Source organism: Lampris incognitus, chromosome 9 (genome assembly GCF_029633865.1).
Source record: "Lampris incognitus isolate fLamInc1 chromosome 9, fLamInc1.hap2, whole genome shotgun sequence".
Classification (NCBI taxonomy): Eukaryota; Metazoa; Chordata; class Actinopteri; order Lampriformes; family Lampridae; genus Lampris; species Lampris incognitus.
The window spans coordinates 60862103-60876013 of record NC_079219.1 but is presented as its reverse complement, the minus strand read 5'-3'; the positions used below and the strand labels follow the sequence as shown (position 1 = coordinate 60876013).

The following is a 13911-nucleotide window of genomic DNA, read 5'->3' as shown; positions in this document are numbered from 1 at the left end:
ATCGTTTATAAGGGTGGGGGCACCTGCAGCCACTGTATTGTTTATAAGGGTGGGATACCTGCAGTCACTGTATCGTTTATAAGGGTGGGGACACCTGCAGCCACTGTATTGTTTATAAGGGTGGGGACACCTGCAGCCACTGTATTGTTTATAAGGGTGGGGACACCTGCAGTCACTGTATCGTTTATAAGGGTGGGGATACCTGCAGCCACTGTATTGTTTATAAGGGTGGGGATACCTGCAGCCACTGTATTGTTTATAAGGGTGGGGTACCTGCAGTCACTGTATCGTTTATAAGGGTGGGGGTACCTGCAGTCACTGTATCGTTTATAAGGGTGGGGGTACCTGCAGCCACTGTATTGTTTATAAGGGTGGGGACACCTGCAGTCACTGTATTGTTTATAAGGGTGGGATACCTGCAGCCACTGTATTGTTTATAAGGGTGGGGACACCTGCAGCCACTGTATTGTTTATAAGGGTGGGGACACCTGCAGCCACTGTATTGTTTATAAGGGTGGGGACACCTGCAGTCACTGTATCGTTTATAAGGGTGGGGACACCTGCAGCCACTGTATTGTTTATAAGGGTGGGACACCTGCAGTCACTGTATCGTTTATAAGGGTGGGGACACCTGCAGCCACTGTATTGTTTATAAGGGTGGGGACACCTGCAGTCACTGTATTGTTTATAAGGGTGGGGACACCTGCAGTCACTGTATTGTTTATAAGGGTGGGGATACCTGCAGCCACTGTATTGTTTATAAGGGTGGGGACACCTGCAGCCACTGTATCGTTTATAAGGGTGGGGTACCTGCAGTCAGGAGAGACTGAAGAGGTCACTTCGATGATGATGAAACGTTTCTCTCTCAATAAACGCTGTGTCCAGAGGACCTGACACCTTTCTGGGACCTTGTGTTTAAGCTTTGTGAGTGTTATTTATTTTTTATGTGCATTAGCTTTGAAATGACACATTTTGTATTGAATAACATGAAATTTTCTTACAGGAGAACCCCCAAACCCCCCACCAAATACATGCACCCAAGTCTTACAAACCTAGGGAAAACACTGAAATATGAAGGTACTGTGATGTGTGTGAATACGGCTCAGCATCGCACGCTCATGGACACATGGTGTGCACAACAGCACTGCCGCCGAAGCAAATTCTCAGGGAAACACCAACATTCTGGGTAGAACAGGTAGCTTTAATGGGGTAAAAGAAACACATCGATGTGAAAGGGGAGTGCAATCTGCCGTGTTGCCTTGGAAACACATTCAACTCTTTCTCTCATCACACCACTTGATCATTCCACGGCCTGGAGGTGATCCCACCACCGGTCAGCCGGCACAAACCATACCGAGAGGAAGAGAGGCACCGTCATAAAGAAGCCACTAAACACCTGACTTTCACTTCTCAGTTGGCCCCTCTGCTTCCTGGGTAGCCATTTACACCTTATCTGTATGAACAGGCTACTGCTACTGCTATTACTACATGCCCCCCCTCCCACACACACACAGCATAGCTTGCTCAGGCTAGGGTGGTCAGGAAACAAAGATCATAGCATCACCCCCCCCCCCACACACACACACAAAGCATAGCTTGCTCAGGCTAGGGTGGTCAGGAAACAAAGATCATAGCATCACCCCCCCCCCCCCACACACACACAAAGCATAGCTTGCTCAGGCTAGGGTGGTCAGGAAACAAAGATCATAGCATCACCCCCCCCCCAACCACACACACACACACACACACTCAATCTGCAGGTGCCCTGACAGCTAACTGGATGCTGGGCAGCGGACAGTGTGCATCAGCAACAGAGAGACAAACCAGCTCTTACCCTGGAGTTAGCACCTAGCATCTATCCATCCATCATTCAGAAAAGAAAAAAACACACCCATTTACCCAGAAGTCATTCAGGTCTCACTCCTTCATCCCATCCACCCTTCTTTCCCTGCACACATGGAACTATCCCCCCAGTCAGCATTTCTCCCTCTCCCTATATCTTCCTTCCATCCACCCACATCTGTCTCCCCCTTGCAGTCCATCAGTCCATCCATCAATCTGAGCAAACCCATCTCTACCTCCATCCACACATCCATCTAGCCACCATTTCTCTTGCTTTCATTGTCATCCATCTGTCTCTCATCATCTAGCCATCTTATTTCATCTATACCTCCGCCAACCTACATATCAATACATCTGTTCATCTCTTCTCTCTCCGTCATCCAACCTTTCAAGTCTTCCCTCACATACCTGTGTCATCTCTCCCTTCTGCTAATCCCAAATAATTCATCCATTTCTACCTCCCTTTATCCTGAGTCCATCATCCATCCAACCACCCATATCCTCCTCCACCCACGCTTACATCCATCCAACCAATCTGTACTCTCTCTTTCTCACCTGTCTAGCCATCCTGCGGGCCTCCCAGTAGGGTTTGGACTCCTCCACGGCCTTGCCAACCTTCTTCACTAACTCATCCAGCTTCACCGTGGCCTCGACCAGAACCGAGCGGAACTTCTGTCTTGCATCCTGAGAGAGAGAGAGCGACAGAGAAAGAGACAGAGACAGAGACAAAGACGGAGACAGAGAGAGAGACAGAGACAGAGTATCAGAATCAGTTTGCTCACATAGGTCACAACAAAAATATAAAAATAATAACACTAGCATCTAAAAAAGTTACGGAGAAGCAAATAAGTTCTAGATAAAGTAAAAATAAAAATCCAGAAGAACGATGGTGGGAGGAAGGGCGAGAGCAAGAGAACATAATTCAGAAACCCTTTTCAGCTCAGGGAATGAGAGCTCCGTTCCTAAGTGGGATATTCAGCCACACACAGAGATGTTCCGGCAGACCTCGCCCATCACAACAAACACACTTTTTTTATCAACAATAAGGATTGCCCGATTACCCAGGGCAAGTAAAATGCCACGTCGGGTTAGTAAATCTAGCAACTCACTAATTGGGCAAGTGGTAAAAAAAGTAAATAAATAAATAATAAAACATGTGGCAGCACAGTGGCGCAGTGGTTAGCACGGTCCCCTCACAGCAAGAAGGTCCTGGGTTCGAGCCCCGGGGTAGTCCAACCTTGGGGGTCGTCCCGGGTCGTGCTCTGTGTGGAGTTTGCATGTTCTCCCCGTGTCTGGGTGGATTTCCTCTGGGCGCTCCGGTTTCCTCCCACAGTCCAAAGACATGTAGGTCAGGTGACTCAGCCGTACTAAACTGTCCCTAGGTGTGAATGTGTGGGTGTGGGCCCTGTGTGGGCCCTGTGTGGGTGTGGGCCCTGTGTGGGCCCTGTGTGGGCCCTGTGTGGGTGCGGGCCCTGTGTGGGCCCTGTGTGGGCCCTGTGTGGGTGTGGGCCCTGTGTGGGTGTGGGCCCTGTGTGGGCCCTGTGTGGGCCCTGTGTGGGTGTGGGCCCTGTGTGGGCCCTGTGTGGGTGTGGGCCCTGTGTGGGCCCTGTGTGGGCCCTGTGTGGGCCCTGTGTGGTGGCCTGGCGGCCTGTCCAGGGTGTCTCCCCACCTGCTGCCCAGTGACTGCTGGGACAGGCTGCAGCATCCCCGCGACCCTGAGAGCAGGATAAGCGGTTTGGATAATGGATGGATGGATGGATAGATGATAAAAAATGTTTCAATCATTTTGTGTGATCAACTTATCATAAATTATGCTCTCATTCTCTGGCACACAGTATCGCCCCTCCCCTTGCACGCATCGGAGAATATTGGCAAGCACCACTGGCCAATCAAGAATTGAGTAGGCGAGTCATGTGATGCGTGGCTGTCAGACTCGTCACTCACGAGAAAATGGCAGCGGATAAAGACATTTATGAACAGATGTGGCAGAGTAGTTCAGTGATCCTGGAAACAGTTCAGCTGGGCTGCAGTACAGGACGTAGGCCAAACTCCAACCACCTATTACTGCACAGTATGCTACAAGTTTGAGTGCAAGGCAGATAAAATGGGGTCGTTTTCCAAAGGCACATCAGGAGCGTCCGGGTGGCGTAGTAGTCTATTCCGTTGCCTACCAACACGGGGATCGCCGGTTCGAATCCCCGCGTTACCTCCGGCTTGGTCGGGCGTCCTTACAGACACAACTGGTCGTGTCTGCGGGTGGGATGCTGGATGTGGGTATGTGAAAAACATCGCTGGAGTGCCATAGCAAGAGCCGACAGCATCTCATGCATGTTATGAACAGCTTATCGCTCCACCACGTCACAAGCATGAAAAGGTAACAGACAGTTGACAACACCATATATATATATATATATATATATATATATATATATATACACGTACATGCTACCCACATAAACTATTAAAACACAGAAAAAGTTGATTTTGTATTTTGTCCATAGAAAATGAATTGTGAGGGCGTCCGGATAGCATGGCGGTCTAGTCCGTTGCCTACCAACATGGGGATCGCTGGTTCGAATCCCCGCGTTACCTCCGGCTTGGTCAGGCGTCCCTACAAACACGATTGGCCATGTCTGCGGGTGGCATGCCAGATGTGGGTGTGTGTCCTGGTTGCCGCACTAGCGCCTCCTCTGGTCGGTCAGGGCACCTGTTTGGGGGGGGAGTAGTATGATACTCCCACGCACTATGTCCCCCTGGCGAAACTCCTCAGTGTCAGGTGAAAAGAAGCGGCTGGTGACGCCACATGTATTGGAGGAAGTATGTGGTAGTCTGCAACCCTCCCCGGATCAGCACCAATTTTCATCATAAAATACCTGGATTTTTAAAAGGAGCAGATCGGTTTAAACTGATTTTCACCCACATTTTATGTTTCCACGGATTATTTTCACCGAAAAATACTGTAAAAATAAACACCGGTAAATTCCCAGATTTAAAAAAAAACAAAACTGAAAACGTTGAGCCTTGCGAATGCCCTACCTCAGGAAATTAGGCTAGAAAAGTCACTGCCTTCATTTAAATCACTTCTTAAAACCTGCTTTTACGGGAACGCTTTATAGTAAATCTGCTGTTGCCCAATTTTTATTTATTTTTATATTAGAGATTTTTTTTACAGGACAAGGACTTATAGACATTCTATCCAGAACTGCGGCCTTCAAACTACAGACGGCACATAGGCTGCTTGCTACACGGCTGTGGTCACTGCTGGTTGGCTCCTGCTCAGCTGCTTCTTAGGAAAGCTGCCCTGCTTGGGTTCTGCTGAGGTCATCTGAAGCTGACCTGACCGGACTCGCACCTTCTTACAACTCGGTGGTTGAAGCCTGGTAGATGCTTAAGGTCACATGAACTCCTGACCCTCGAGCAGGAATGTGGCTTTTGAGGAGCCGCTGCTTTATAATGACTTCCTTGTGGATACCACCTTTTGCTCTGCTACAGTAAGGACTACGTTTGTTCAGGCTGGCATCACTAAACTGGGCTAGCTTACAAAAACATCCACGCAAACACTTGGTGGCATCATCAACATCAGGTCCTCCAGAGTGCTGAAGAGGGTTGTGGAGGACGTCTGGGAGTCCCTATCTGGGCCACTGACAGTGAGCGTCTTTCCCTCCCTGATCGTCAGTCCTGCTGCTGAGGCGTGGTGGGGGGCAGCAGGCGGCTTCTTTCCCTGAACCAGTGCCGGATAGTTTCAGCTCTTGTGGGAAGAAGCAGGTTTACTACAGCTGTGTGAAGGCACTCAACCTTCACTCTCTGGCTGAAGTCAAGCAGCCGAGGTGGACTGAGGGTTTTGCTTCAGACTGTACCCCTGAAGGACGGCGGAGGGTCCTGTATAAGCCTCCTGTTGAGAAACGCATGGCTGACCTCCAATGGAGGAGTACACATGGACCAATAGCTACGAACAGACACAGGGCTCCCTGGATCCAAGCACTGAGGAGGACTGTCCTTTCTGTACACTGAGGGAAACAGGAGAGCATTTAGGGGTCTCTTGTCCTCGTTAGTGGGCTTATTTAGAGTACTGCAGGGATGGTGGAAGCTGTGGGAGAGGATTTCTCCGGCCCCTTGTTTGTTTTTGGGCCTAAATACACAGCAAGAAAAAGACTGCTTCTAGTTCTCGTCGATCTTTTGTTTGGAACTGCTAAGCTAGCGATCTAGAAGACCAGGGAGAATCAGATGCTGGGTCAGCGCTGGACCGATGCGGTGCAGAGTATGAAGGGTTTGGTGGCGGCTCGTCTGAGGATGGAGCACGCTTTCTACACCCTGACCAGTAATCTGGACTCTTTCAGGGCGCTGTGGGGGTTCAGACAGGTGTTGTGCTCACTTGGGCAAGATGGTTCACTTGTTCTTAAGTTATTATATATATATATATATATATATCAACATGAATACAGGAGAAAAGATTTGAATACATTGCAGTACAGGCCCGTTTGGTGTGTCTTGCACTCATCTGGGGTCTGGGGGATGAGTGCAAGACACACCAAACGGGCCTGTACTGCAATGTATTCAAATCTTTTCTCCAGTATCCGTGTCGATATTCCGCTCCTCATTAGTTGAGCACTCACAACACCATTGATGGTTTCAGAAAAAAACGCTATATATATATATATAGATAGATATATGGATATGTGTGTGAGAGAGAGAGAGAATTTTTTTTGTAATTTGATTGAGCCACAGTAACGATGCCTGAGATTTTGTTTTTTAGCTTACCAGTTTACGCTGACATGACGGGAATGCTGGCTTTTTATACTGTGATGTAAATAAGTTATTTCAAAAGCCAAAAAACCTCTTTCTCTCTCTCTCTCTCTCTCTCTCCCTCCCTCCCTCCCACAGTTCTCTCACTTTGGAGTAAAACTGCACTTTGTCCTTCAGGAACATTCTCCCGGCTGTCCCTTTAAGAAACATGTTGCACTCTGAGTGTTTGCTGTTGTGTGCGTTTGAACAAGGGCATGGTATCAATGTCAGTCAGGTACTAACTATCCCAACACACTGTCGGTGGGAATAATCCAGTGGCTGATCCCGACTGTCTGGCATCAGTTATTACATCCTGGTGAGCGGTGCTATGAGGGGTGCAGAATGCTGGACAGACCACCACCTCCTCACGAGGACAAGCTGGGTGATGCTCTCTCTCTCTCTCTCTCTCTCTCTCTCTCTCTCTCTCTCTCTCTCTCTCTCTCTCTCTCTCTCTCTCTCTCTCTCTCTCTCTTCTCTCTCTCTCTCTCTCTCTCTCTCTCTCTCTCAGGTTATCCAGTGTACCAAACCTGTGAGACGTACAAACTGACATACTCAGCTGCACTTCACATTCTGCTGTGTCAGGGGCCACATCACTCGGATCAAACACGAGGGGTGCAATAGTTCAACAAGCAAGCCCAGGCTCCTTAACCATGACACTTTCAACTCAATAAAGCTCCGCTGATGGCAACTGGCCTACATGGGTTATCAGTGCCTATGTATATTATACAGCATCCAAAGAACAGTCTTATGCAACCTGAACGGCCCACATAACATGTTCTTGTGTGTAAACTGTATTACTTCAGTTTCTGGAGAGACCTTCATCATGATCTCTAGCACGCTCATAACGTACGTATGTGATCATTATATCCTGATCTACACAGGGGAGTTGCTGAGTCTCAGTACTTGGTGGTAGTTTAGGCAATAGATGGACCTGCATCCTGTTTACTGCATCGCTTCAGAATAAAGACGATTGCCTAATGTAACGTATGTTAACACAGACATGAAGTAAGCAAGTTCACTGCACCAGACATTCCCTGCCTGAAGACGACGGAGCCAACTGCACATCGCTCTGTATCCCCAGCTCCTCTTATACGTAACATCAACACACATAAAGACGGGGGACAAATGAAACGAAACACCTGAATGCTTGACCCCTACAGTGAGGGGGTCCGGGGGTCTGTTATGCTATGGGGGCATTTTCCTGCCATGGTTTGAGTCCACTTGTCCCCTTAGAGGGAAGGGTGACAAATCAACAGACTTATTCTGAGTGGTCACCTTCGTCCTATGGTGAGACATTTCTGTCCTGATGGGAGCGGTCTCTTCCAGGAAGACAACGCCCCCTGCCTCCGCAGGGCACGAGGGGTCACTGGATGGGTTGAGCAGGATCAACATGATGTAAATCATGTTCTATGGCCTTCACTGTCACCACAGCTCAACCCGATTGAACACTGAGATTTGGGTTTTGGACCGCCATGTTGAGGCAGTGATCACCCCATCATCAAAACACCAAATGAGGGACTATCTCTTGGAAGAATGGTGCTCATCCTCCAGCAGGGTTCAGAGACTTGTAGAGTCTACAATGAGGAGCATTGGGGATGGTCTGGAAACTCGTGGTGGCTCAACACCTTACTGGTATATATATTGGTACATATGAGAGTGTCTTCCCACAGTCCAACGACATGTAGCTCAGGCCAGTCGGCCACACTAACTTGTCCCTAGGTCTGTGTGTGTGTGTGTGTGTGTGTGTGTGTGTGTGTGTGTGTGTGTGTGTGTGTGTGTGTGTGTTTGAGTTGCACAACCTTACCTCCAATTCGGTCTCACATCTGTTGATGTCTTCTGTGGACTGGTTGAGTTTCTCCAGTTCTCCCTGGAAGAGAGGGAAGCAGGGAGAAATGAAATGGGAGAAAGAGGAGCAGGGAGAAATGAAATGGGAGAAAGAGGAGCAGGAGGGAATGGAATGGGAGAAAGAGGAGCAGGAGGGAATGGAATGGGAGAGAGGACCAGGAGGGAATGGAATGGGAGAAAGGGGAGCAGGAGGGAATGAAATGGGAGAAAGAGGAGCAGGAGAGAATGGAATGGGAGAAAGGGGAGCAGGAGGGAATGGAATGGGAGAAAGAGGAGCAGGAGGGAATGAAATGGGAGAAAGAGGAGCAGGAGAGAATGGAATGGGAGAAAGAGGAGCAGGAGGGAATGGAATGGGAGAAAGAGGAGCAGGAGGGAATGGAATGGGAGAAAGAGGAGCAGGAGGGAATGGAATGGGAGAAAGAGGAGCAGGAGGGAATGGAATGGGAGAAAGGGGAGCAGGAGGGAATGGAATGGGAGAAAGAGGATTAGGAGGGAATGGAATGGGAGAAAGGGGAGCAGGAGGGAATGAAATGGGAGAAAGAGGAGCAGGAGGGAATGGAATGGGAGAAAGAGGAGCAGGAGGGAATGAAATGGGAGAAAGAGGAGCAGGAGGGAATGAAATGGGAGAAAGAGGAGCAGGAGGGAATGGAATGGGAGAAAGAGGAGCAGGAGGGAATGAAATGGGAGAAAGAGGAGCAGGAGGGAATGGAATGGGAGAAAGAGGAGCAGGAGGGAATGGAATGGGAGAAAGAGGAGCAGGAGGGAATGGAATGGGAGAAAGAGGAGCAGGAGGGAATGGAATGGGAGAAAGAGGAGCAGGAGGGAATGGAATGAGGTACAGTTTGGTACAAGGGAGGAAACCTGCAACATGTGGAACACATGAGACAAGAGGCTGAAACCGTTAAACAGTGCCAGGAGGAGGAGGAGGAGGAGGAGGAGGAGGGCAGTGTGTGAACAGTCAGTCATAACGGAGCAGTAGTATTAAGGACGCTTGAGTAAAAACATTAACAAGAGTTTGGAGTTGCTCAAAATCAAATGAAAAACAAACACTGCATCTTAGTAAAGCGCTCATCAGAAAACATACTGGACATGTAGTACCGGACTTGTCCTGGACACATGTCGGGTTCTGGGCTGAACGGGACTTGTACTGGACGCATGTCGGGTTCTGGGCTGAACGGGACTTGTACTGGACGCATGTCGGGTTCTGGGCTGAACGGGACTTGTACTGGACACATGTCGGGTTCTGGGCTGAACGGGACTTGTACTGGACACATGTCGGGCTCTGGGCTGAACGGGACTTGTACTGTACGCATGTCGGGTTCTGGGCTAAACGGGACTTGTACTGGACGCATGTCGGGTTCTGGGCTAAACGGGACTTGTACTGGACGCATGTCGGGTTCTGGGCTAAACGGGACTTGTACTGGAGACATGTCGGGTTCTGGGCTGAACGGGACTTGTACTGGACGCATGTCAGGTTCTGGGTTAAACAGGTAGGCTAGGTCTTGGTGTGTTACGGACAGCAGTACAGGTCCGTCCACATGTGAGACCAGCAGTGGAAGAAAAGGTCACGTCACATCCGTCCGGTCGCTGTGTCATGACAGACCTGCAGCCACCGCAGATGCCCACCTGCCCCAGGAGGCAGGCGGGCATCGTGCGCGTCTCGGGTGGGTTACGTCAGTGTGTGGGCTGTCGGTACCGGTACCGCTCGCTGTGGCGTGCGTGTAGAGGTGAGGAATGTCGGGTTGGGTGGTGACCGCCTGACCTTACGTGTGGTTTAGCTGCTGCCAGTCCTGCCTTGCTGCCATCCTCATCACATTACAGAGGAGGTCACAGGGGAGACACCCCACTCCTACCTGAATTCTGGGGTCCACCTCCTCGTCCTCATACTCGGTCTCCTCATCCGAACGGACCTCCTTGTCTGAGCGGTCCATGCCGGCGGAGAGGCGCTGCAGGGGCTGCCGACACCGAACAAAGCCGACCTACAAGACCCGGAGGCGGGTTGACCACAGGCGCAGACTCCTCGGCCTCGTCTGACAGACGGACGACCCTCCCGACGCGGCTAATCCAAGCAGCCCCGGGGGGGGGGGGGTTCTGGATGTCCGGCTGCGTCCCCAGGGAAGGGCTCTAGAGGCTCGGCTGACCGTCGCCGGTGTGCTCGGAGCGGAGCAGTCGCCTCCGTGCTGCGTCCCTCCGCGTCAGACGGGTCCAATGAGGAAGCGGTGGAGCCCCGCCCCTCCTGGCCGCTTCACACCGGCCGGACACCCAGACGATCAGTCCGCCCTTACTACGCCTTCTATGTGGTAATTAGACCTCAGGAATCCATTTAAACGGAAACGATTTGGGACTTGAAACAAAACAGTCAGAACGGTGCAGGAGGAGCTGAATTTAGTAATATGGAGGCGGTACTTAGTTACGGGGTGTGGAAACTACAGTAATGGCGGCGCTGCTCGCTGCTTGTTATCGTCGCTGCTGATTGGTTCGACTTCCAGCTGCCAGACTCAGTTGATCCTCAATGGATCGTTTCCAGGCGCTGTGTGGTGCCCTGGTTGGTGGCCCGGTGGCCCGGTGGCCTGCCGCCCAATGACTGCTGGGATAGGCTCCAGCATCCCACGATCCTGAGAGAAGCATAAGCGGTTCGGATAATGAATGGATGGATGATGGATGGATAATGAATGGATGGATGGATAATGAATGGATGGATGGATAATGGATGGATGATGGATGGATGGATGGATAATGGATGGATGGATGATGGATGGATGGATAATGGATGGATGGATAATGATGGATGGATGGATAATGGATGGATGGATAATGAATGGATGGATGATGGATGGATGGATTATGGATGGATTATGGATGGATGGATGGATGGATAATGAATGGATGGATAATGAATGGATGGATCATTTCCAGACTAATATCTCGTAGCCCAAAAAAACCGAGCCAGCAGGATTTAGGTTGGTTATGTGAGACTAGGTCGCTTCCACATGGATGTGAGTCCACCAAGGGTAATGCAGTATGTAGAAATCTACATACTGGATATGCCCCAACAGCAATGATGGGCGGGTTTAAGTCCTTAAACTTAGTGAAACGGCGTATAGCACACAAGCTCCTCTACTTTTTCAGTGGGAAGCGTAGGCTCTGCTTTTTTCAGGATTGCCTTTAACGTTGTGAAGTTCGCAGTTTGTGCATGCGTATTGCGTAGCTCGAGGCGAAATCAACGGACGAGGAAAGGCGCTGTTTATAGCGGGGGAGCAATCCAATCAGAGCCACCAAGGTGCTAAACTGCTGCAATGTCCTAGATATTTGTGCTATCAATAAAGCAAGCTAGCTCATTTGAATTTGAGCAGCTTAGCTACACTTTGGAGCGAAATCAGTAATATCGACCACTGTACATCTTCAGAGTTTTAATAAGCTGGATTACCAGCAAATATTACTTGTCACTCCCCCTGTGATGGCCTGGCGGGTGTCTCCTTGACTGCCACCCAATGACTGCTGGGATAGGCTCCAGCATCCCCATGACCCTGAGAGCAGGATAAGAGGTTTGGATAATGGATGAATGGATGGAAGCAAGGCAGGCCTACACCAGCTCTCCCTGACCTCCACCAGCGTAAAGGGCTGAAAATCATCTGATCATTACAGCCAGAGTGGTGCATAAGGAAAGAGTGGCTATGCGGCTCCAATGCTACCACCAGCAGGCTGTACTGCTTCCCTTGTTTGCTGTTTTCCAGAGAGCGGGACAATGTGTGGGTAGGTGCCGGCTACTGTGACCTGAACAACCTGCCTGCAGCGCTAGCCAAGCACGAGCGGTCCAGTCCACACATTCAACATCAAATAGCACAGAACACCTTTGGAAACTGCACACCGATCATCTTTAAATGGTCAAACTAACTTTAAACGAGGCTGACAAACAGCAAGTCTCGGCGCACAACATGAAGGTGAGGGGAAAATCATGAGCTTCTGGAGGACTTGATATGTGCCACTTGCTACTTAGGGAAACAGAAAGCACCGGCTCATCAAACCGGGGAAACTACTATGTGGAGCTCTTAAACCTCGTTGTGGAGAAAGACCAGCGGTTGGCGACGCATCTTGACGTTTCCTCAGTGTTTTCCGGAACATCGAACCATATTCAAAATGACCTTATCTTGGCAGTAAGTGACACTCTTTGACAGAACATTCCAGATGAGGTAAATGCAGCCCCTTTCGTGTCCACACAAGTCGATGAGACCACTGACACAACCGACAAAGTACAGCTGCCTGTTGTGCTGCGGTATGTCTGCCAAAATGGAGTTAAAGAGGCGTTTCTGGGGTTTAGTGATGTAATGCTGTGTAATGTTGTGATGTGAGGCAATGGCGTTACTTAATCATTTCACAGCTATCAAAAACCATATAAAACAAAGAAGAAGTACTTCATATATACTTTGACAATATCTTTGTTTAGGTTTTCATTTGGAATGTAGTTCAGCCAGGGGGACAGAATATTCTAGAGTTCTGTGGCAGTTGGAAGAATGAAGAAGGGTCGCATTGTTATAAAACATTAGAGAGCACAAAAGGATGTGATTTGGATTTGTGAATGCCCACTGCCTACCCAGCCACCGACCTCTCCACACACACATCACTGCCCAACAGTATGCAGTACACACTACATCCTGAAGTATGTAGAATGTACCAACAACGCGGACACTGCTTCTGACTTCTATCCAGGGGTTCTGTTAGGAACCGTGATGCCAGCTAGCTCTCATGTGTTCAGTGTAGTACTGTAGTGGTTATGGGGATACACAATTCCCCTTATTGAGCTGGTAGGAACGTTGGTTTACAGCTGCTGTTTCCTCGGTTCGGGTTTACAGTGGTGCACTTCCGCTGCGTGGGTTTTTTGTTGTTGTTGTAATGGTGAAGGAATAAATGGTGCACGTTGTGTAGCCGAAAGAGAAAGTTGTCATGACTCCTGATTTAGCTCCTCTACAGTACACTAATATGATGTCACTCTATAGGGCCCGTTATTGCTTGGGGCCCCATGTTAGTACTTCCCCTTTCCCCCTCTCAGCTGTGCCCCTACGTATGACAAAAATAAGCTTAACGCATGGGTCATTTTCCTATGCCATTGTTGGCCATGTCTGGTGCACCCAGAAAAGCCAGCTTGTGACCCGGGTGAATATGTCCGCCTCAGCATCCTGTCAGCTTGGGAAATGCTGACAGAGAAACAGAATGATTCATGTTCTCCCTGCCGTGACCGTTACTGCCAAGGTGCCTTTACAGGCTGAATGGTCCAGTACGGCGTGTCCATGCTGGTGCTGGCCAGCAGCAGAAGACTGTGGATGTAACAAGCAGCCCCCTGTGTGAATGTGACAAGCAGGAACGTGAATTGGAGGGAAAAAACTTTTCTGGATAAACAAAGGTTTGAAAAATGTCCATAACCCAAGAAAACCCTGAAGCTAACTG

The 13911-nt window shown here is 49.6% G+C and overlaps 1 protein-coding gene across 1 annotated transcript in view; it reads right to left on the bottom strand.

Annotated features, from left to right (window-relative positions):
• Window positions 1–10650, bottom strand: part of sh3bp5b (SH3-domain binding protein 5b (BTK-associated)) — a 48079-nt gene extending 37429 nt beyond the window's left edge. Inside the window, exons 1-3 of the mRNA XM_056286306.1 lie at window positions 10323–10650; window positions 8429–8491; window positions 2398–2526 (exon numbers count right to left, since the gene is read on the bottom strand). Coding sequence (XP_056142281.1) covers window positions 2398–2526; window positions 8429–8491; window positions 10323–10400 — 270 coding nt within the window. The 5' untranslated portion in view covers window positions 10401–10650. The remainder of the gene's footprint in view (window positions 1–2397; window positions 2527–8428; window positions 8492–10322) is intronic.
• Window positions 10651–13911: the final 3261 nt, after the last annotated feature.